This window comes from Cibotium barometz, chromosome 5 (genome assembly GCF_041138505.1).
Source record: "Cibotium barometz isolate CiBa-2024 chromosome 5, ASM4113850v1, whole genome shotgun sequence".
NCBI classification, from domain to species: Eukaryota; Viridiplantae; Streptophyta; class Polypodiopsida; order Cyatheales; family Cibotiaceae; genus Cibotium; species Cibotium barometz.
The window spans coordinates 26159796-26183608 of record NC_141050.1 but is presented as its reverse complement, the minus strand read 5'-3'; the positions used below and the strand labels follow the sequence as shown (position 1 = coordinate 26183608).

Here is a 23813-nt window from a genome sequence, read left to right as displayed (position 1 = left end):
TGGTGGTACTTATTGTGTTACTCCTTAAGCTCTTCCTAATGGTTCTATAGGATTTATTGGTGCTTAGGGTCTAGATTTGATATGGATCATCCCTTACCTTGAACTCCAGGTTTGATGTTGTATTTGACACCTTTAAAAAAGGATCTAGTTTTGCAACTAAAGTGGTCCAAACTTGTCCTCGTAGTCAAATTAGATTAGAAGTTTCTTCTTTCGTGTCTCCCCCTAATTGCATTTACCCAGTGGGATTCACTTAGTTTGGATTACTAGATCTAGTGGAACTAAGCATAGTTTGGATTACTAGATCCAGTGGAACTAAGCATAGTTAGAATTGAGATTGTCTGCAAGGTTCCTTCTTGGTGTTTGATAATACAAGACTTGAGTTTCCACTAGTAGTCGTATTGGTAACTCTGTTTGCAGTGTTTGATAATACAAGATTTGAGTTTCCACAGATAGTTGTATTGGTAAATATGATTGCACTGTTGGCATATATGTGCCCCTTAGTTGGTGGTTGCATCTAATTAGTAGTTATTTTATTACATCTATGTTTCCCTCATCTGGATTTGGCTATGTTGTGATTCCCACCATGTAAGCTAACCATGTCCACATAGTAACTGGTATCCAATAATTGGCTCTAGTAGCCACTTGGGTTATATCAAGTTAAACTCCGAGCTCGCCCCCTAGATTAGTACTCTCTTATTGTGGCTCATGATTCATTGAGGGTAGACTCTTGATGACAAAGGTATTTAAGTACTTCTCTCATGAAAGGATATAGTCTCTACTACTAGACTAGTGTCTTGATGACAAAGGGATTTAAGTACTTTTTTCATGAAAGGATATAGTCTCTACTACTAGACTAGTGAGATGTCATTTTGTTATGATATTATGAACAAATCGCCATGAGCAAAGGTGCATGAATTGAGTGAAACAAGTAGAGAAACACTATATTTGGCCAAATTTTTGCTTTCTAAACCACTTTTAGAAATTTCCCAAAATCACTACCTTCTATGATCGTAGAAGTCTAGGACTTATATAAATTGGAGAAGTGTGACTTCCTAGTGTTTATATTGCTATGGTCATACACTCATAGAAGTACACTTCTATGATCAAAGAAGTTTAAACTCATATGCAGTTGTTGAAGTGTATATCCAATTTTCTCAAAAAATGTTTTCAACATTAGATACTCATAAACTTCCGGAGAACTGGGACTTCTATGGTCAAAGTCTTGGACTTTCATGATCAAAGAACTCGTACCTGGTCATATAATCGCAGAAATAAGACTTCTATGATTAAAGAGGTATTACTTCTACGATTGGAGAAGTGTGACTTCTTCGAGCTATCCTATTTAACATGTGGCAACTTTTGGCCAAGATAAAATACTCTTGATGTTTTATCGTAGTCTTAGCAATGAGTTTCGCATGCATAGTGAATTTGATGTTTGGCTTTACAAACGGAGATGTAATTGCACATGTAACCTTGGTAACCCCTCCAATATATGAGACCTTTATAGTAGTGAGGGAGAATTACTTTTTGGAGCGTGTTTCTCTTCTCACAAGTGAAGAAGAGATTAGATTGGGCGGCTCCCAATCTAGTGGGAGTGGGCCAAGTAGATGAACATGCTTTGTACCATCTTAGAGGTAGAGGAAGTAGGGGGAGATCCTCGCCTAGGGAACGAGGTGCATGTAGAGGAGGTGGAAGGCCATCAACAACAATTGCAATAGCTGCACCTAGGTATAGGGTTCTAGAGGTCGGTACCTCTAGGTGGATATGATTCTAGAGGTAGGGGTACCTCTAGAGGGAGAGGTACTTGGCAAAATTACCCAAGAGACTCTAGAGGGAGCCAGTCTTAGTACATACATATGGTTGACCTCTAAGGGTCTCCTGCTGCTTATCTTTGCCACTTGTGAATACATAGTTGCCTTCCCACACTAAAAAGCTCTTGGCTGATTTTGCCAAGAACCTCTCCCTCTAGAGGTACCCCTACCTCTAGAACCATATCCACCTCTAGAACCACATCCACCTACCTCTGCCATACCTAGACGATTGCTACTACTGTTATTGTAGTAGTAGTTGTTGATGCAGATAGCTTCTCTTAATGGATGCCACTATGATTTTTCATTTGTAGATGATCGTACACGCGCGTGTGCACACACACACGCACACGCACACGCACAATGCATGTGGGCGCACACAAATTTTGAAAACGACTCCTGCTCCCTTTTATTGATTTGTCTTGCTTTCTCTCTCTCTAAGGTAAGCTATGTTGTTGTGCTGAGGTAGAGATGGATGCATTCTCTATCCTCCACGTCTCTCTATCTGTTTGTCTTGCTCTCTCTCTCTCTCTCTCTCTCTCTCTCTCTCTCTCTCTCTCACATGCGTGAGTAGTGGATGCATGCGGATACCCCTTTTGTGGCTCTCTCTCCCCCCTAGGGGTCATAGATGCAGTGGACGGATGACAAGCTCAAGGGGGTGTGGGTGGAAGAGCTTGTCATGGAGGGGGGTGACAATTGAGGGAAGGGAGGGCCATGCAAAAAAAGGCAACATAGTGTATTTTTAAGGCTAGAATTATGAATATTTTTCATTGCCCTTATTTTAAGGATTCATTTGTTATATGGTATAAACTAAAACCGGGTAGATTGAAGAGTTGCGTTTATTTTGATTAGTTGGAAAAAACGTTTTTTTGTGGGCTTTAGATAAGAATGATAAGCTATGGCCGAGAATTTTTTATCAAGCATTGGAGGGGGTGACTAGGACACGTTACAAATGCCTAAGGTTCAACCTTAAGGCATTCATTAATGCCCACAAAAATAGAGGGTCTTAATGTGCCATTCACTTTTGAGTGAAAAAAATAGAACACAAGAAGGCAAGCTAGTGAATAAATAAAATAAATAACATTAAAATATTTTTTATATTTTCATTAAATATAGTATGTGAGATTTTAAAAAATAAGAGTGTTTTTCTTAAGGTTTTATTTTAGTATGCAATGATTAATACTTCAAAAAGTCAATGAAATGATGACCCATCTCCTATCTATTTAAGACAATAAAATGATTATAATCTCCCCAAACCTAAACAGAATTTTTACACATTTAAAAGTGAGCAGGAAGAGCATGGCAGAGGCTGCAACGCTCAACACAGGAGCTTCCATCCCACTGCTAGGGCTTGGCACTGGCTCCGAAGACTCCTTAAGCCATGAAGAGAAAAAGGCAGCCATCTCTGCAGCTATAGAGGTTGGTAAACCTGCAAGAAAACGAGTTAAGAATTGATTACGGGAGCTGTGGCATGTGTTTTTGGAAGTTAAAACATGAATTAAAACACTAATCATGGCACTAAACACAGGTGGGTTACAGGCACTTTGACACAGCAAGCAGCTACAAGAGTGAAGGGTTCCTTGGGGAGGCCCTGCAGGAGGCCATCAAGGCTGGTTCAGTGAAAAGAGAGGACCTCTTCATAACCTCCAAGCTACGGTGCACTGATGCCTACCCCGAAGGTGTCCTGCCAGCCCTAAAAAGAAGCCTCAGGTTTTTAATCGTCGTTTTTCCATCACTTTTTGAATTCTCAATCATCTCTGGGCTTTTAGTCCTTGATATCTCGTAATTAATTAGATTAATTATTGCTTCTTGAGTCCTCTGAGGAGTGTCCTCTACGTACTGCTTAATTACTGCATAATTCTCTCTCTCTCTCTCTCTCTCTCTCTCTCTCTCTCTCTATTTACTGGTTATTTAAATATTTTTCCTCTTTGGTTGCTCCAATTACTGATTAATAATCTGTTTTCCAGTCTTCTAATTACTGACTAATTACATCTTTGTCCTCTTTTTGGGTCATCTAATTGCAGCATAATTGTCTCTTTTCCTGGGTCCTCTAAACATCGTTCTCTCGTTGTTGGCCGTCTGGTTGTTGACTTGATTTCTTTCCTTCCTCTTTCTGGGTGAAAAAATCGCATGGCCTCTGAGCGGGACCAAGGTGTCACGACACATGGATAAGGGCCATGATGGAATGCTTGCTTATCTACACTTCCTTCAGACCCCATCTTCTTTGTGGGTTTTTTTCTCCGTGTCTTTTTTCTGGGCTGCTTAATTATCTTTGTATTACCTAATAATTGATTGTTTTTCCTTCATGGGTCTTCTAACTATAGCTTAAGATCACCCTTGGATCCTCTATTACAGTTTACGATGGTGGACACCTATATGTATATGTCTCTGCAAACTCATTGCTAAGAAAAGAGGCGGTGTTATTGATGTAATTGAGTTGTAAGGTTGCAGTGGAGACAGATCACAGCAGGAGTGCAATGTTGCACAAATCAAGATGTCCAGGAATGCATACTGTCAATGCAAACATGTAAAACATTATTTCAAAGGATACTTAGTTGCAAAGTATATACTCACCTCCCCTTAGGATTGTGAATAACGGGCAAACTCATTGCTAAGAAAAGAGTGTTATTGATGTAATTGAGTTGCAAGGTTGCAGTGGAGACAGATTACAGAAGGACTGCAATGGTGCACAAATCAAGATGTCCAGGGATGCATAGCGTCTATGCAAACATGTAAAACATTATTTCATCTTCTCTTGAGGGCATGGTGTACGCTTGCAAATTGCGAATAATAGTGAGAAGATGTTCGCTCATTTTGAGGGCTTGAGTTGGGAAGAGAGAAAGATATATTAACGTCTAGAAAAGACCCAAAGGGCCTACGAGACCATGAATAGTACAATGATACCATGGGTATACAGTGCCATAGAAAAACTAAAAAGAACATGAAAACTGAAAACTGAAACATGACACTATAAGCTTCATGATGGCGGATGTGGCTATGGCGAGGGCATGTCATGTCGTCGGAGAATCTCAAGGATTTGTCTCTGTGTGGTGGAGATCCTCGGTGCTATGAGTCAGGGGTGCCTGGCACTCAAGATGGAGCAGCCCTGCTTACTCAAGACGACTCCAGGGTGAAAAGAATTGAAATAAGGAATAGCGAAAGCATAGTAAGCTCACATAGGCTCTCAGGATCTTTTGATTTGATGCACAGGGACTTATCTCTGTTTGAGAAATTTACAGGTTTCTAATGACTATTTGAGAAATATGAATAAATGAGCAAATACTCAAGAATCTCACAAGAATTGAATAATTGATGAATAATCAAGCTCTACTCATGAAATAGAAGATGCAATAATCACATATGAGTGATTCGTGATCACAATCAACACATAGACATACTAATTTATAAAAAACATAATATTCAGCTGTAGAGAGAGAAAATGCAGCCTGCAGAGAGAGAAACAGTAAATTAACACACTTAGTATGCCCCATATTGATCTGTATTGATGATTAGTGAAAAATGCTCATTATCAGCCTCTAAAACTTGATGCTTGTAGCAAAACGTTTTTTCCCTTACTTCATCTTGTTTTTTACTCATATTTTTGTTGTTTTTAGCTCCTCATGCCTTAAACTTTGGCTGCACACTATGCATGACTTGTGAGCCTTCCAAATCTCCTCTTTTTCCTTTGTAAAGCTATCTCTTTCTAATACTTGTTTAATTATTTGCTGACTCTAAGGTTGCCTGCCGGGAACTTGAACTTTATTCTGCATCCTCAACACTCCCTCTCAGAAGAAAGTTCATGTCTTCCAATCCAAGCTCTTCTAAATTTCTCATGCCCCTGTCTTGTCAATGCCTTGTCAGAGTAACTGCAATCTGATCATGTGTGTTGACAATACCTTCTCTCACAAAATGATACTGCACTTCTACATGCTTTGTCCTGGCATGGAAGACTGGGTAAAATGCCAAGTAATGTATTCATCCATGAGACTTCACATGAAGCTTGAGTAAGTGCCTTATACTTAGCTTCCATACTGCTTGTGTAACCGTTGGTTGTTTCTTGGATAACCAAGATACAAAACCATTCCCAAGACAACGTGCCATACTTGTCACACTCCGTCATGTATTGTAATCTCTTGCCCAATACGAATCACTGTAGACTTCAAGTCTCAACTCTTTGTCTCTCTCATACGTAATCCTAGAATTCACTGTTTTTTTGACATACCTGCATATGCTGTCGGCCTGTTTAATCCACGACATGCTGAAAATGCTATTTATGCAGGCGCTTTCATACATGTGGCTACAGGTGTCATGTGCACACATAGACATGTGTGACTGTTTGGCCCTCCTAGCTCTTTTCAAATGATGGAACTCATGCCCGGACACATGGACAGGCCGATGAACAGGGTTCATGAAGTTGGCACAGGAAAAAGCACCAGTTTTGGTTAAAAAGCAAGGAAAAGCAAAAAGTCAAACTTAGTTGACCGTGGGCCAAGGGTACCATTGGAAAGAGGAGATTGAGCCGGATCAAAAAGCTAAAAGCCGCTTTTCCAAAAAGCAGCTCCAAGGCCAAAAAGGAAGGCCCTGAAGCTAGAAAGCTATAATTCAAGAACTTTGGCCAAAGATGAGTATTAAAATATAATAGCAAGAGACAAAAACAAAGCAAAAAGCTTGAGCAAGGAGATCATCATCAACATCTTCAACCTCACCACCCTCTCCATCCGCCGGGTCTAGGGTTGCGCCTCCATCTTCCACCAAGGCTGCCTCGTGCACCGGCTCAGTGCCGTCTCTGTGCTGCCCTGTTCAGATGGCTATGCAGCCCTCTTCAGCTGCACTGCGTTGCCCTCTCCAACTGCTCTGCGCTGCTCTCTCCAACTGCTCTGCGCCGTTGCCCAGCCGACTCCGCCAGAAGTAGCGCCGCCCTCAGCTGCCAATGCTGCCCTCCAACTTTCGGCAAAAGATTTGATAATAACAGGCTCATAAATCCACCATCCGGGATAAGAGTTCCACCACCATCTTGGTGTTCGCTTTTTTGAGGAGTCTTTTGAGGTTTCTTTTCAGTTTGGGTATCGAGTTTATTGCTGGACATCAGTGAGACTTGGGATTTGATTCAAATTCTGGATATTGGTACTAGCTCGGTGAGATATTCTTGTGGGTCATCCTTGTGGTGTGCTCGGCATTAGAGATCTTGTGCCTCAACAATGACTTCGACCTAGATTTCTACATCGATATATTTGTTTGATATTGTATTCATTTATTGTATTGGTTTCGGCTTGAAAAACCGTGCATTGTTCTTGAATAAATTCCTGAAAGGGAGTGGGGCCTGTTTCCTGCTTAGTGTGGTGTGCAAGTTTTCCTATCCCCTTCTCTCTCTCTTTATCTTTATCTCTTGGACATGTGGTTGTATCTGTTAGGCACGCCCCGCTGGGCTTACAGTGGTATCAAAGAAAGGATTTCTCTTGAGGAAATCTTTTTCGGGGTGACAAAGCCATGTCAAGAGCAGAGGGTAACCAAGGGCCTAATGAAGGGAACAACTATGAGGCCAATACAGGACTTCAAGGTGGAATCAAGGCTGTCAATCTATTTCTCATGAGACAACGGCCATGACATTGGCAAAGTACAGAGATTTTTAGTAGTTTAGACGGTTTCTCTAAGACGAAGAATTCCTAGCTTGGAGAGCCAAGAAGGAACAGGACCATAGAAGGGCTCGGATGTTTGAAGATTTCATCAAGGATCAAGCCACCGATGTCACGATTGTGACTAACTCTCTTAATCTCTCCTTAATTACTCCTTAATCTCTTATTAACTGAAAGGACACCTGTGAAGGGTCACACCCTTACACATGGGTCACTAGGACATGTCTATTCATTAAAGACACACCCGTAAGTCCAAAGGACAAGAGCCACACCCCTTCCTAGGGATGTGTCTCTTCACTTGTACCCTTTCGGCCTCTATTTAAGAAAGGCCTCTGTCTCAATGCAAACAACTCGCTCTCTAATTATCTTTAGTTCTTGTATTCAATTTTAATCATGTCTTAATAGACTAGGAAGTCCTCACAGTGGTATCAGAGCAAACAAGCTCCAACTTGTAGGATGCCCACATCCAAAAAACCCTAACCCTAACCCTAAAAATGAAAAACCCTCAATCAACAAATTAACCTTAGAATTAGGGATAGCAAGAGTTGTATGGAAGAACAAGAAAGAATGCCCCATTGAATTTTGCCCAATTTTGCCAATTTTACCTGATTAGTCATTTTTTCCCAATTTTTCTACAATAAAAAAAAAGAAGGCTACCTTCTTCTTTTCAAGCAAGCAGGGAGCCCTTATGGCAATTGTACCCTGCAGCCAACCATCTCTCCTCATGACCTTGCAGCAGCAGATGCCCTCGCTTGCATGAAGATTGCCTTTGCTTTGGGTCGTACCTTTTTTGAAGAGTCGCACCACTTGACAAGCCTCGTGCCCTTGTGATGCGTCGCACCCCTTTCACCTAAGGGCATACCCCTTTGAATCGCCACCCTCATGTGCTTCAGACTAGCACCCGGCCATAATACCGTGGCCGCCCATCCCAGCCGGTCCTTTTCTTTTAAGGGACACCTGTTAACCTTATAACATATAAAAAAAAACGGCCAGTAGCCTACGGCGCCCAGGCCGACCAGCACAAAAAAATAAAAAGAGAAAACGCTGGCCAGTCGGTTACGGTGCCCAGCATACAAAAAAGAAGACACGAAGGGTGGTGGACCAGCGCAACGGACAAGAGAGAGAGAAATAAGAAAGAAGACGCCCAGCGACCAGCACTAACTCAAAAAAATAAAGGGGGGGAGAACCCACGGCCAGCAACCAGCGCTTAAAAAAAAAAGCACACCAGCCTGGCGTGCTGTTTTCGACTAGCATCTCTTCGCTCAGCCCGGTTCATGGTTCTTCTTTATTTGTTATCATGGCCTCTGCAACTCTCAACGGCGATATTTTTCACATAATTCTGAGGACGTTTATCCATTTCATTCACGGTGTGCCTCTCTACACTAGAATATACACCCTTGACACCAGTAGCTGCCCCTACCCCTGTACCTTCTTCTCCAGTAGAGCAGACTCTCGTGCGCGCCCATTCCTAGAGGATCGCCCTTACTATACTGGATGGTCTATAGCCGCTTCACCAGTACGTAGCCTCTTATGCTTACCAGGGATGTATTCAATCATACCTCCAAACTGTTGGAAGATTTGACTCCACCTGGCCTGTCGATCACTCCACTGGGCACTTGGCATAGCCGCATAGCCTGAAGCCACTTAAGTGCTTGGTGGTCTGTTTTCACTGTGAAAGCGTGTCCATAAAGAAAAGGCTTCCAATGCTTGAGCGCTGTGATCACACCCAAAAGCTCTTTGTCATATACCGAATAATTCTTTTCGTCGACATCCAACTTTTCTTTGTCCTGCTTGAGGACTGCACCTATGGCTACATTGCTGGCATCGGTGATGACCTCGAAAGGTCCGTCCCATGATGCTAACTTTAATACAAGTGCTTCTGAGGCAGCTTTCTGGAGTGCACGGAATGCATCAAGCGCCTTGCCTGTAACTGAGACTTTCTGCTTGCGAGTCTTCACCCCCTTGAGCAAGTCGGTAAGAGGTGCTGCAAGGTTGGAAAACTGATGGACACGGGCACCATAGGCCTGACACAGAGACCTACGAATGAGCGGATTTCTTGGGCGATCTTAGGAATGTCCCAATCTAAGATATCCTAAACCTTTGATGGATCCAGTCTAATCCCATCGGAACCGATGATGAAGCCCAAATACTGAACTTCGTTAACACCAAAGACATACTTTTTGGCATCTATGTAGCACTAATTATCTCGCAAAAATTGCAAGACTTTCTCCACATCTTTCTCATGCTGCTCCGCAGTGGCTGAGAAGACTAGTATGTCATCAAGGAATATGAAAACACACTTCCCAATGTGGACTGCGAAAATCCTAGACATCATCTTATTGAAGGTTGGGGTGCATTTGTAAGCCCAAAAGGCATGACTACGAACTCGTAGTGACCACGCTCTGTCCAAAAAGCTGTTTTTAGAATGTCAGCTTCAAAAATGCGGACCTGATAGTAACCAGTCTTGAGGCCGATCTTAGTGAAAAACTTAGCACCGTCTAAAAATGCGGACCTGATGGTAACCACTCTTGAGGCCGATCTTAGTGAAAAACTTAGCACCGTCTAAACGCTCCAAAATGTACTCTATCCTTGGCATAGGAAACTTATTCTTGATAGTGAGTTTTTTTAATGCCCTGTAATCTACACAAAGGCGTGCAGACTTGTCCTTCTTTTGGACAAATAGGATAGGTGCAGCAAATGGGGAGAAAGAAGGCCGAATGAATCCGGCTCGGAGAAGCTCGGATAACTGCTTTTCTAACTCGCCCTCTAAAGTCTTGGAAAGACGATAGGGAAACCTGCTAGGAGGATCTGATCCAGGGATCAAATCAATGTGATGGTCCTCAGGGCGGGAGATCATCCCTAAGCATAATGTCTTGATGTCTGGATAGGAGGTCTGCTAACTCAGGGACTGAAGATGTAACGGATGCTACTAATGAGGGAGGGACTGTTTGAGCACGAACATAAAGGAGTGCTCCTTCTGCTCCCTTCTTGCGGATAGCTCGTCTGGCCTGGAGATGCGAAATCAATGGGATTCCAAGAATGCTTCTATCCCCACGAATCATGATAGGCTCAGGAAAACCTTTACAAATAGTAAAAGTGTCCTGCCCCCAAACGGGAATAGACTCATACTGACGGAACCACTAAATTCCTAAGATCATGTCACACCCCAACAGAGGTGAGACGATGTCACGTGCATCCCGCACTTGGATGCCACGTAGACATTTCTGTACAGAAGGTGCAGGACCTGGGATGGTGAACTGGTCCCATGTGAGCCCAGTCCAGGACGAGTCAGCCAGGGATCCATCTCAGTCGTCCGAGGTCAGGTGTGCATTGTCCTGCACATGAGTCCAAGGTCAGGTGTGCACTGTCCTGCACATGAAGCAGTGCCAGTCCGCGCTGTGAGTCTCCCTCTGGAATGATGTCAAATGTGCTGTGTATCTGGTTTGCAACTGGATGCCAGGCCTCTGTAGGCATGTAGGTTTGCATGTAGAGATGGGGCCAGCCCATAGGGCTACCCCAGTGCGAAGAACTTGCACTTGCACTTGTAGTATGGGCATGGGGGAGGTGTAGAACCACCCCCAAGGGGCCAGGAGAGCCCAAGATTTGCCCACCAGCCAAGGCATGGGCTGGAGGGGCTGTCGGCCAGCTGTACTGCTGCTGGACAGGCAGCCGACTGGGTCAGAAACCCTAATCAGCAGGTAGGCCAGGTGTAGGGGCAGTCCCACACCTCTGCGCAGCATGCCCAGCAGCCAGGATGCTGCCCCAGAAGCATGCGCAGGCTGGACAGCAGGGTGACAGTGTGTGAAAACACTTTATTAATAAAACTCAGTCGTGGAGCTCCCTGAAGCCAGCCGACTGGATGCTATGAAGAGTATAAATACCCCAGCCCATAATCCATGATCTCATCTCATAATTCACCAAGTGCATCAAGCATTCAAGGGCCAGGACAGCCAAGAGTTTGCTAAAGCAAAGGGGTGAAGGACTGAAGGTCAAGGGCAGGTTTTCCAGCCAAGAAAAGGTCAAGTACTTTGTATTTGTTTTCAGATTTACATCATTCTAATAAAGCAAATACACCATCCGTGGTGGGGGCCCTACAGAGGGTAATTGGGACCCAATACTGTGTCCTCTCCATCTCCCCCTTCTCTCTCTATTTTTCTGCACATCGTCTTTCAGTTTTGTGCGTTAATTCCGTCGCGAAAAGAGTGCTGATTTCTGAGTTTTGAAGTACCGATCCTTCTCCGAAGCTTCCGCATATTACAGTGGTATCAGAGCTCGCTTCAAGGACAAAGATTCAGCAAAGAAAACCAGAAAATTTTTTCGCTCGTGTGGTTGGTTTTTAGACGCCGGTGGACTACCCCTTTCGGAGTGACTCCTGTCCCTCGAAGGACGGTTGGTTTTTAGCCTCCGGAAGCCTCCGGAAATCTCCCACACAGATAGTGGATGGTCAGATTGCGTTCCGGAAAGGCACTGCATTTTCCCGCTATGGTGAGCTTTGGCGACGAGAGAGAACCAGAACCATGGGACCAGAGTGCACCAGGCAGTCCAGCGAGGGCACCCGGCTTGAGTGTAACAGATATGTTCCAACAGATGATGCGAGCAATCGCAGACCAGACAACCAAGTTGGATGAGCAGAAGGCGCGGATTTCGGCTCTGGAGGAGCGTTCTCGCTCTCCAGCGTCGCGTTTTCCATCTCCTCCTGCCTCTCCTTCCGTATCCCAGATACCAGATCCTCGTCACAGGGACCCTCTCGCAGGGTCACAGCCGCAGCCAAGCTCCTTGCTTGAGATGCAGATGCGCGCATTGGAGATTCGACAACGCGAAGACGACGCCATGCGACGAGTGGAACACGAGCGTTACCTCAGAGCTTTGGACGCCAGATTGACACCGGCGGCGCCCTCGACTCATTTTCCCGAGAAAATGAATTTCAGTAAGTATAATGGTAAACTTGATCCCACTACTCTGTATTCATAGTTACATCAATTTGAAGCTTACTTTGCCGCAGTTAGGAAATCAGATATTGACAAAGTGATCTTAGCCAGTTGGTACTTGGAAGGTGAGGCCATTTCTTGGTGGACTCAGTGGGCTCATGCCCACACCAGATCAGGTATGGCAGCTTATGGGTGGGACGAGTTCGTCCGTGACCTTAAGCAGCGGTTTTTACCGCCCCACTACCTTGAGCAACTCGAAGACGAGTTCAGGGGTGCGCGTCAGAATGCGCAACCAGTCCTTCAGTTTGCCAATAGAATTTCGACCTTGTGTCTGCAATTAGGCTTATCTGATACGGACAAGAAAGGGCAGTTTTTGTATGGCCTGGACACGCAAATCCAATGGGAGGTGCGTATGTTTAGGCCAGCCACCTTTGAGGACGCACTCTCGCTTGCGCAGAGTGCAAAAATGAAACACAATGGTGGCAAGCCCAAGACTTCCCAGCCGGCTTCTCCCAAGGCTAACGCCTCGAGGGGCAAAAGCCAGAACCAGATGGGGTCTTCCCCAGGACAGAGCCCGGGAGCCTCTGGCTCCAAGAACTCGAACAATGCGTCTAAGCTTACTCCAGACCAAAAAGCGGAGGCAGGCAAGACAGGTGGCAAGTTGAGTGCTGAGGAGCTTTCTCAGTACAGGAAGGAGGGTAGATGTTACTTTTGTCACACAAAAGGACTTACTTCTCGGGATTGTCCGAAGAAACCTCCAAAGGCCGCCGCCGCCTCCACAGCTTCCGTGGTGGTGAGCACAGCTCCCACACAGACCCCAGCGGGCTACCCCTAGTTCTTCAACCCCCGGTGCTTCAGTTGGAGCAATTATTAGCCGGGAGCTCGAAGATAAGCAGAAGGGCGCCCATGACCAGGAGTAAGAGCGCAACGAATTGCTCAAGTCCTTTGGCTATATAGGTGGCCAGAGAGTCGTCTTGTTTGACAGCGGTAGCACGGTGGATGTGGTCACGGAAGAGGCCGCTAGGCGTGCCCGTTTCGAGCTGACTCCGGTGGACAAACAGGTTGAGGGTTTTAGCACAGGTATGACAACGAGCGTCAAGTATGAAGCTCTAGGTGCTAAATTAGTGATTCAGGGCATAGAGTTTGTGCGAGACTTTATGGTTGCCCCTCTTGTAGGAGCAGACATAATTTTGGGTATCCAGTGGTTTCACAAGTTTCTTCCTGATGTCAAGTGGGACAAGCACACGTTCCAGATTGATCGGAATGTGTCAAACACCCCGGTGACCATTAAGTGTGAGCCAGGTATTCCAAACTTTCCGCTCATAAGCCACGTGCAGGCTAAGCGAGCAGTCAGGAAAGGCGCACAGTGTGCGATGATTTACATCCAGACAGCCCAGACGGTGGCCAGTGCTTCCGAGAAGTACTCGGTTCTCCATGAAAAGTTCCAGAAGATTTTTCTTCGGGACAGTCTCCCTCCCCAGCTCCCCCCGTCCAGACCGGAGGATCACAAGATTGACCTCCTCCCAGGCTCGGAACCCCCGAGCAAGTTTCCGTATCGCCTTTCTAAGGCAATGGAATCGGAGTTGGACCGCCAACTCCAAGAATTGTTGCAAGCTGGCTTCATCCGCCCCAGCGTGTCGCCATTTGCAGCACCGATCTTATTTGTCAAGAAGAAAGATGGGTCTTCTCGGTTGTGTGTCGATTATCGTGCACTCAACAAGCTGACTATCAAGAGCAGATTCCCGATGCCTCGAATTGATTATATTCTTGAGAGGCTGAATGGAGCTAAGGTGTTCTCTAAACTGGATTTAAAGAGTGGGTACCACCAGGTACGGATTGTTGAGGGGGACATCCCCAAGACAGCCTTCCGTACAGAACGGGCCCACTATGAATTTGTGGTTATGCCATTTGGATTGACGAACGCCCCAGCTACATTTAACCGCATGATGATGCGTATTTTCCGGGAGTTGATTGGAGTGTGTGTGTTCATATTTCTGGATGACATACTCATATTTTCAGCTACAATCGAGCAGCATGACATTGATGTGGAGAAAGTCCTTAAGTTGCTGGAAAGCAACGAGCTCTATGTCAATGAAAAGAAGTCAGAATTTTATCTGTTCCAGGTACATTACTTGGGATATATAATTAGTGCCGAAGGCATTCGACTTGATCCGGCTAAAGTGACCGAGATTGTTAACTGGGAAGTACCTCAGACTGCTTATGACATTAGATCATTTGTGGGTATATGCCAGGCATATTCCACCCACATTGACAAGTTTTCTGATCTCTCGGCAGACCTCACCGATCTGCTAAAGGGAGTGAAAACAAGGAGGCAAAAGATTCGAATGACTCCACGAGCGTTGGAGGCATTCCAGAACCTCAAGGTGGCTTTGTCTGAAGCGCCTTGTTTAGCCCTTGCCTCGTGGGACGAACCATTTCAAGTGATCACCGATGCGAGTAACATCGCAATTGGAGGTGTATTGCAACAGAATGGTCATCCAGTAGCTTACATGTCTCGTAAGTTACTGCCCGCCGAAAAGAACTACTCAGTCTATGATCGTGAACTCCTAGCAGTCATACAGGCCTTGAAACATTGGAAACATTTCCTGTATGGCCGTGACTTCGAGGTCCGCACTGACCATCAGGCATTGCGCTGGATTCAGACGATGCCAAGTGCACAGTGGAGTGATCAACAACACCGCTGGAGTCAGATATTCCAGTAGTTCGGTGGCATGATTGAGTACCTTCCAGGAAAGGCCAATCCAGTGGCCGATGCTTTGAGCAGGAAGGGACAAGTATCTGCGATTCAGACCACTAGACTTGACCTTGTTGGTACAGGACTAGAAGACATGAAGCACATGTACGCCGATTCCGAGGAATTCGGTACACAGTGGGAACAGGCATTGGATGCCACAGGACCATGCCATTTTCTGATACGCGATGGTTGGCTTTTCTACAAAGGCCGACTATGTGTCATGAAATCATTCCGGGCAGCTCTTCTCCATGATGCCCATGACGCCATTACAGGTGGTCATAGGGGCATGAATTCGACCCTGGAGAAATTAGAACGGCAATACTTTTGGCCAAAGATGAGGCGTGATGTGTTTACATATGTACAACGCTGTGACATTTGTCAAAAGGTGAAAGCTCCTCGTGGAAAGAAGATAGGGTTGTTACAGCCTTTGCCAATCCCTGAGGGTCCTTTCCAGGACATTTCAATGGACTTTGTCACAAATCTGCCTCCCAGTCCGAGTAAGCGTAACACGCAGTGTTTAACTATTGTTGATAGGTTCAACAAATTTGTTATGCTTATTCCTTGCCGGGCCAATGTGACCGCCGAGGATGTTGCCCAGCTATTCATTCGGCATTGGTACCCGATTGGTGGGATTCCTAGGACCATAGTGTCAGACCGAGATGCCAAGTTTACCAGTCATTTTTGGAGGGCATTGTTTGATAATTTTGGTACTAAGTTGAATTTTTCCAGTGCATTCCACCCACAGACAGATGGCCAGACAGAGATATACAACCAGTTGGCCTTTGATGTGCTGAAGTGTTATGTCCACGATCAGCAAGGTAAGTGGGAATCGTTTTTGCCTTTAGTTCAAGCTGTTTTGAATGACTCTTTTTCTTCAGCTATTGGCAGGACTCCATATGAGGCAGCGTTTGGAAGGCCTTTCCAGTCGTTGTTAACCAGGACTTCGTCTTCAGTACCGGAGGCGAACAGAGTGACGGAGTCTTACCAGGAGATCCTAGAGTCCGTTAAAGACAGATTGGCTAAAGCGCAAGAGGCGTACACTCGACAGGCCAATAAAGACCGAAGGGACATGAAGTTTTCGGAAGGAGATTGGGTATATCTTCGGATTATGAAGCAAAGATTGAAGGAGGTGGGCAAGCGATGCCCAAAGTTGTCTTTCAGGAGCTTCGGACCATTTCCCATCCGGAAAAAGATTAATGAGGTGTCTATGCAGTTAAAGCTACCTCCGAGTTGGACTATGCACAATGTATTTCATGTCAGTTGGTTAAAGCCATATGCAGGTCCACCCCCTTCAGAGGTCAAAGACGAAGCGGAACCAGACATTATTGATGAAGCAGAAGTAATGGTTCCAGAACAGATCCTTCTGCACCGTTTCAAGCATGGCTCAGGCCGAAGACTACGACAGTTTCTCACGAAGTTTCAAGACCGAGGAACTCATGAAGCGGTATGGCTCGACAAAGAATTTTTCGAAGACTATCCGGCATTATTGACGGATTATTTGGAGGCTATGCAGCTTCCGTCAAGTTAAGCAGAAGGGGATGTCACGTGCATCCCGCACTTGGATGCCACGTAGACATTTCTGTACAGAAGGTGCAGGACCTGGGATGGTGAACTGGTCCCATGTGAGCCCAGTCCGGGACGAGTCAGCCAGGGATCCATCTCAGTCGTCCGAGGTCAGGTGTGCATTGTCCTGCACATGAGTCCAAGGTCAGGTGTGCACTGTCCTGCACATGAAGCAGTGCCAGTCCGCGCTGTGAGTCTCCCTCTGGAATGATGTCAGATGTGCTGTGTATCTGGTTTGCAACTGGATGCCAGGCCTCTGTAGGCATGTAGGTTTGCATGTAGAGATGGGGCCAGCCCATAGGGCTACCCCAGTGCGAAGAACTTGCACTTGCACTTGTAGTATGGGCATGGGGGAGGTGTAGAACCACCCCCAAGGGGCCAGGAGAGCCCAAGATTTGCCCACCAGCCAAGGCATGGGCTGGAGGGGCTGTCGGCCAGCTGTACTGCTGCTGGACAGGCAGCCGACTGGGTCAGAAACCCTAATCAGCAGGTAGGCCAGGTGTAGGGGCAGTCCCACACCTCTGCGCAGCATGCCCAGCAGCCAGGATGCTGCCCCAGAAGCATGCGCAGGCTGGACAGCAGGGTGACAGTGTGTGAAAACACTTTATTAATAAAACTCAGTCGTGGAGCTCCCTGAAGCCAGCCGACTGGATGCTATGAAGAGTATAAATACCCCAGCCCATAATCCATGATCTCATCTCATAATTCACCAAGTGCATCAAGCATGATGATGAAATCTCATTGAAATGAGGCCTTGTGAACTTCAAAGGCAAATTGCTGTGCCTTCTGGGAAATGTGGGTGCGAAGACCAGGTGTAAACCCGTCCACATCCAGATGATATGCGACTAATGTGCAATTCGATTTATTAGCCAACTGGGGAGAGATGGCGTCTTCAGAACTACCCATATCGAAAAGGACTACAAACTGTCGGCCCTGGGCAGAGCCATAAGCTCGGATGAGGCTCTTGTGAGCAGCATCGCTCTCACCCTCCTGCTTAGCATCAAATACCATAGATGGCATAGGATGCATAGAAGGTAAAAGTTGAATTGCATTTGAGGTAGTAGGCGGGGTTGGAGGAGCTGGGGAGGCTGTGGCAACTGTGGCAGAAGGAGCTTTGGTGGCTTGTGCCGCTTGCCATTTGTGGCAATCCTTTTTACCATGCTCTATAATATGACAGAAAAAACATCTATTTTCTGACTGGTACTTCCTTTGCTCCTCTGGAGGAAGATAACCCCAGTAATGCCTGCTTTAGCCTTTTCATCAGGGGTTTTCTTAGGTTCTTTATCTTTCTTACCCCCTAAACTGGAGCTATTACGGTCGTTCTTCTTAGCATCTTTAGAAGAAGCGTTACCTTTCCCTGTCTGTGCAGCTGATTGCTGCTGTTGGGGTTTGGTACTGAAGTAACATGACTGCTTGGGCTTGCCCTCGTTCAGCTTCATTTCTTCATTCTGAGCGAGAGTCAGAGCCTGGTCATATGTACTTGGTTCAAAGTTACGAACTGTGAACCGAATGTTAGTCCAATCTACGAATGAATTGTCCATCTTGGCCTGCGCAGATAACCCTCACTGCTGTGCTAAAGTAATAACCTTACCGGAAAACTGAAGCATTGGGGATCCGTTCTCTCTGAGTCCATAGAACTCATCTTTCAGACCGGTCATGTACTGGGGCGGGAGAAATCTGGTCTTCAGGTCATGGACAAAGATGTCCCAGTCAAAGACTGTGATACCTATGGCTTGGTCTGTATGAATACTAAACCAATGCTGCCACCAAGTGACTGCCTCACCAGTGAGATGGGGAGCCGCTAAGTGGACTTTATCTTGTGGGTCTGTGATCCTAGCTAATGGAAAATGAGCATTAAACTGATGAATAAATTGATTAACTGATGAATGATCACACTTACCATCATACTTACTGAAGTTTGGTTGACTGCGAATGACGGTGCTTGATGCTGCTGTGGACTGCTGGCTGGTGACACCTATGACTGGGGAGACTGAGGATAGCTGTCGATACCTCAAGTGTATGGCCTCCTTTTCCCGTTGGTGCTCGAGTAACATACGTTCTCAATCAAGCTCACGTTGGTGTTCCTGAGCGGCGAGTTCAGCTTGACGCCGGTCTTCGTCGATCCTGCGGTCGATCTTGCGTTGGGCTTCCTCATAGTCCCGTCTTTCTACTTTTTCTTTCCTTCGGGCCTCATCCTCTCTCCTTTGTTGTTCCTTCTGAAAGAAGAGGGAGATATAGTCGGGTGCTGCTGGAGGTGGAGAAGGACGTGTTGCTTCTGCCTCCAAGAGTTGGAGACGCTCCATGAGCAGCTGGTTCTGAGCTCTAAGAAGAGCTATGGTGTCTGCTGAAGGTGGAAGAACCTGGTCTCCTTTGGGGGAGACGTCTTCCGGCTGATGAGTACTCTCTTCTATAGACATGATGCTGAAGTCCGTGGTCGTGCCGGAACGCAATCTAACCATCCAAGGATGCCCCCACGCTAGGATACAGTGTGTGTGTGTGGACAATCTGAATCTGATACCAATGTGATATGCAGCGGAAGTCTTTGTATTGGAAGATCCTGTCATACAAATGCTCACACCATCTTCTGTATCCTGAGTTTCGTGAGTTTAGCAATCCACTTTAATACTTCAAACTTTTAAAGATATATGAGAGAGAGATATGAGAACTGTACACCAGATTGGGTCCCAAATTACCCACTGAAGGGCGCCCTATCCTGATAACGAGATAGTATTTGCTTTATTACTTTAGAGAGAATGACTGTGGACTGTAGATAAGCCAAACACAAGATCGCGGAGGATCGGAAGCCTGGCTGAACTGTACACGGCCGTAGAAACACCTCAATGAACTGATCTCGAGCCTATGCACTCTTCCCAAGGGCATGAGGAAGGGCTGCACACCTGAGGCTGAGAAAAGAAGGCGGTGAACTGTTCTAAGCTATGTTAGAATGTTGTAAATGCTTATGAATGTTGTGTTACCTTCACCAGATGGCTGGGGCAGATGTGGATGATGATTAGAAGGCTGAGAACTGCTGTAGACTGAAATGCAGACTGTATGGATGAGGCTGGACTGAAACGCAAACTGTAGGCTGATGCTGGACAGAAAACGCAAGGCTGTTTGCTGAATTGGGGACTGTGGAGGACTGTACGGCTGCGCCTGATTGCTGTCCTACTGTACTGCTGCGTTATGACTGCTGAATGGCTGCGTTGGTACTGCTGAATTGCTGCATTTGAGACTATGGAAGACTGAAGCAAAAACGCAGATGCTCAGAGGGTTGGAGAAGCAAAGCTCAAGAACTCCAAGGCTAGATGAGACTAGTCTAGTGCTGAAGGCAAGGGAACTCCTAGGGCTGAGGAGGAAAGCTCTTAGCACATTGAAGAGACTGAATGAGAAACTAAGCCCTATGCAAGCCTATTTATACTAGATAGGGGTTGGTCAAGTTGGCTGGTCATAATTTAATAAACTTTATGTTTATAAATGACAATAAATGCCAAATAAATACCATAAAATAAGGGAATACCAGATAAACCTAGTAAATTCCCTAAGGCTTTTGGGATGTTCTAAATGATGCACAGGCATATGAATGCATATTATGCAGGATGCAGAGTGCTTTCTGATGCAAACCCTAAGGCTTCTACTGACTCATGCATGAATGATTCTCTCCAAGTGGGTTAAGGGACTTGACTGACTGACTGACCCGCTAAGGCTGAGGAACGACCTACGTAGCTCGTGCCTGACTTATCCTGGACTAAGGATGTACAATGGGGTCACGGCGTACGACAAATATCATCCTATACTATATAAATGTTGCACTGCTGATGATGAGCCAGTTTGTCACCATGCACTGAGTGCAGAGTGCATGTGACACACATACACACACACACCAGAGTCACATGGGGACGGGGACGGGGACGGGGACGGGGAAGTGCCGTCCCGGGGACGGGGTCGGGAACGGCAAAAAAAACCTCTTTTTTAAAAGCAATTTAGGAGTTGTATGCATGACATACATATAGAGACACACTTTGAACAAAATTTTAAACCGAATAGACAAAAAAACAAGAGTCATTTTGAGCAAAATGCGCTAATAAAACATCGATGGCACACTGATTATGTGATTGATAGTCTGATAGATACAAAGAGATAAGTACATGCCTCATGGGCAGTGAGGGTTACAAAAAGAGTGGGTACAAAATAGGGATACTAGATAGATCACAATAGATCATGGCCATTGGCAGTGGGCACAAAAAAGGTGAGATGGCTCAAGGCTCAAGAGTCAAGCCTCAAGCTCCTGAAGTGCTAGCCTGGCGGGAGGCTTGGAAGTCGAAGTCGTCGATGCCATTTGAAGCCTCCTCCTCCCCCTCAGGCTGTAGCTCCTCCTCTACCTCCTCAAGATGCTCCTGAGCTGCAGGATCCTGCTGTGCCATCTCCCATTCGGTGAAGGGATCCGCCTTCCCTGTTGCTGTCGCACATAGCATGCGCAAGTTAGCGCTCACAAAAACCAAATCACTTGCCCTTTGCACTTCAAGGCGGTTCCTCTTCTTAGAGGCAATGTGACTGTAAACGCTCCAAAGTTGCTCCAAGCAACTAGAGCTCACAGCCTGGCTAAGGATGCGAATAGCCAAGCGCTGCAACTCCGGCCCATCTGATCCGTAATCCTCCCACCAAAGAGGAGACCCAATCTTGAGGCGGTCAAACTGTGCATCTAAACATCCAAAAGATCCCTGCTGCGTCCTGTACTGAGATAGCTGGTCTCTGATCTTCCGCCTGATGGTAGGGTCGGGCTCTAAGCGCTCCAAAATGATCCGCCATCCCCTGCTTACTTCCTTGTCGGCCTCTTGCTTTCTGCCCTGGAACTCTGGATCAACCACAAAGGCAGCCGCATGAAGAGGGGAGTAGTAGGAGTTCCACCTGGACTCACATAATGAGTGGATCTCCTCAAACTCGGCCTTGTCTGGCACAAGCTGTTGGAGATCATGCGATCCATGGCCTCATAGACCTTGCCGATACATGGTTCACGGCCGTCAATGACTCGTAGAAGGTGAACAATAGGCTTGACCAAGGCATCGAGTGTCTTCACCTTCTCCCACCAAGCGGCATCGTCGGCGCGATCTCGGCACGTTCTCCCTGTTGCCGATTTTGACTGCGGCATGGCAGAAAATTCATCACTAAGGAAAAGCCCTCTTAGGGCTCCGCCACATGTAGACAAGCGGCCTAGCATGAGGAAGTTGTATGCAAACCTTGTCTCAGAATACTTGAGGAGGGAAAGAGTGCTCCTTTTAGAGAACTCATGTCGCAGCCTTTGGTGGTTGAGGACAAAGGATACAAGCTGGTTAGCCTCCTCAATGGTGGGTGCAATCCATGGCAAGGTACCTATGTCTTTGAGGAGGTTGTTGAGACAATGGGCCATGCAAAAAGAAACTGTGATGGATGGATACATTGACTCAATAATGCTCCCGGCTGCCCTATTTGATGCCTCTCCATCCGCCACCATGCCGACCACAAGCTCCGGCCCAATGACCTCGATCGTGGACGCCCATTCCGCGGCAAGCACATCCACGGCCTTCCCAGTGCCACTCGCATCATGTGACTCGATGAAGTACACTTTGCTCCTTGAGTAGGTCACCACTCCATGGATGGAGCGCTTGCGCGTGTCACTCCATCCGTCTACAATGAGAGAGACTCCGTTAGTCTCCCACGTTGCCTTTGTATCTGCCGCCGCGTGCTCAACGGCCAACTTCCCCCTATCAAGCAAAGTGGTGCGAATCTTTTCCGATGAAGGTGGCACATAAGAGGGGCCATATTCCCCGATCTTTGTGGCCATCTCACGGAAGTAAGGAGACCTATTTCAAGTAAGGAAAACCATGTAGCATGTTAGCTTTTTTTGGCAATATGACAAATGCTTTGAAGCATGAGACATTAAAAAAAAAAAGAGTGAAGAGAATTGAGTCTCGACTCTCACCGTGCCGCTTGAAACGCAATGTGGTCGTGGTAGAAGAACCTAGCCACCGACCTATCCACCTCATCCTTCAATTTTGGGTTCCAATTCTCGTTAAGAGTGGATTGACGGCGGATGGGAATGGAGGCACCCCCGATGTGGATGGAGTGGACTTGAATGGTTGAGAGCTTGAAGCAAGATTTGGGTTCCTCTCCACCTCCATTCGCGTCGGTTGCTCTCGTGCTCTCACCACATCATGAGGATCAACAGCAACATGTCGCCCTCTCTTTGCCGCCTCGGCCGCCTCATAAACCTTGAGCTTCTCAAGAAGCTCCGCTCGCTTCTCAAGAGTAACGCGTGCGCAAAATTGCACTTGATGACCGGCCTCGTGCAAAAAGTGAGCTCGCACTTTGTTGGCGCCGCCACTTCTCTTGTAGGAACAAAGCTTGCAATTCCATGCCCTTGAACCACTGCCCACTCCACGACTAGCGTAGTGGACCTCATCCCACCATGACCATGTGTGCACCGCCGGCCTCCTTCGTGAAGAGCCTGCAACGGAAGATGTGGCGGCGGCGCCTTCACCTTGAGATGCCATGAATGATGATAGTGTGTGTGAGAGAGAGAGATGGCTTGGAAGTTGGAGAGAGAGAGAGAGAGAGAGAGAGAGATGGCTTGGAGAGAGAGAGAGAGAGAGAGAGAGAGAGAGAGAGAGAGAGATGGCTTGGAAGTTGGCACAACTTGGAACTTTGAAGTTTGGATTCTGGAAGCTTGAGGCTTGAGAAATGAGTGTGGGTGCAATAGAGAGTGTGCCTTTTTTTATAGCTGGAAATCTGCCCGTTTCTGGCTGTTTTCTGCCCGTTTCTGGCCGTTGGAGGCGTCCCCTCACCGTGTCCCCTGCCCGTCCCGCGTTTCGGGAACGCGTCCCCAGGACGACCTCATGCGTCCCCGTGTTGCACGGCGTCTCCTGCGCGTCCCACCCGTCCCCGGCCGTCCCCGCCCGCGTCCCGTGTCCCTAAGGCCCGTCCCCGCGTCCCCGTGTGACTCTGACACACACACACACACACACACACACACACACATATACATATACATACATACATACCGCTTCATGTTCCAATACATCCGCCAAGCAATCATCGAGGTGAATTTAAATTTTACACAAGGCCATTATTCATAGTACATACTATAAGTCTA

At 46.5% G+C, this 23813-nt stretch overlaps 1 protein-coding gene across 3 annotated transcripts in view; it reads left to right on the top strand.

The window, feature by feature from the left end:
- The first annotated feature begins 3058 nt into the window (after nt 1-3058).
- LOC147638292 (non-functional NADPH-dependent codeinone reductase 2-like) overlaps nt 3059-23813 on the top strand; it is a 96435-nt gene continuing 75680 nt past the window's right edge. Inside the window, exons 1-2 of one of the 3 annotated variants that reach the window (XM_086798202.1) lie at nt 3059-3227; nt 3337-3518. In XM_086798202.1, coding sequence (XP_086654328.1) covers nt 3108-3227; nt 3337-3518 — 302 coding nt within the window. In that variant the 5' untranslated portion in view covers nt 3059-3107. The remainder of the gene's footprint in view (nt 3228-3336; nt 3519-23813) is intronic. The other 2 variants (XM_086798201.1, XM_086798199.1) reach the window with 2 other exon arrangements.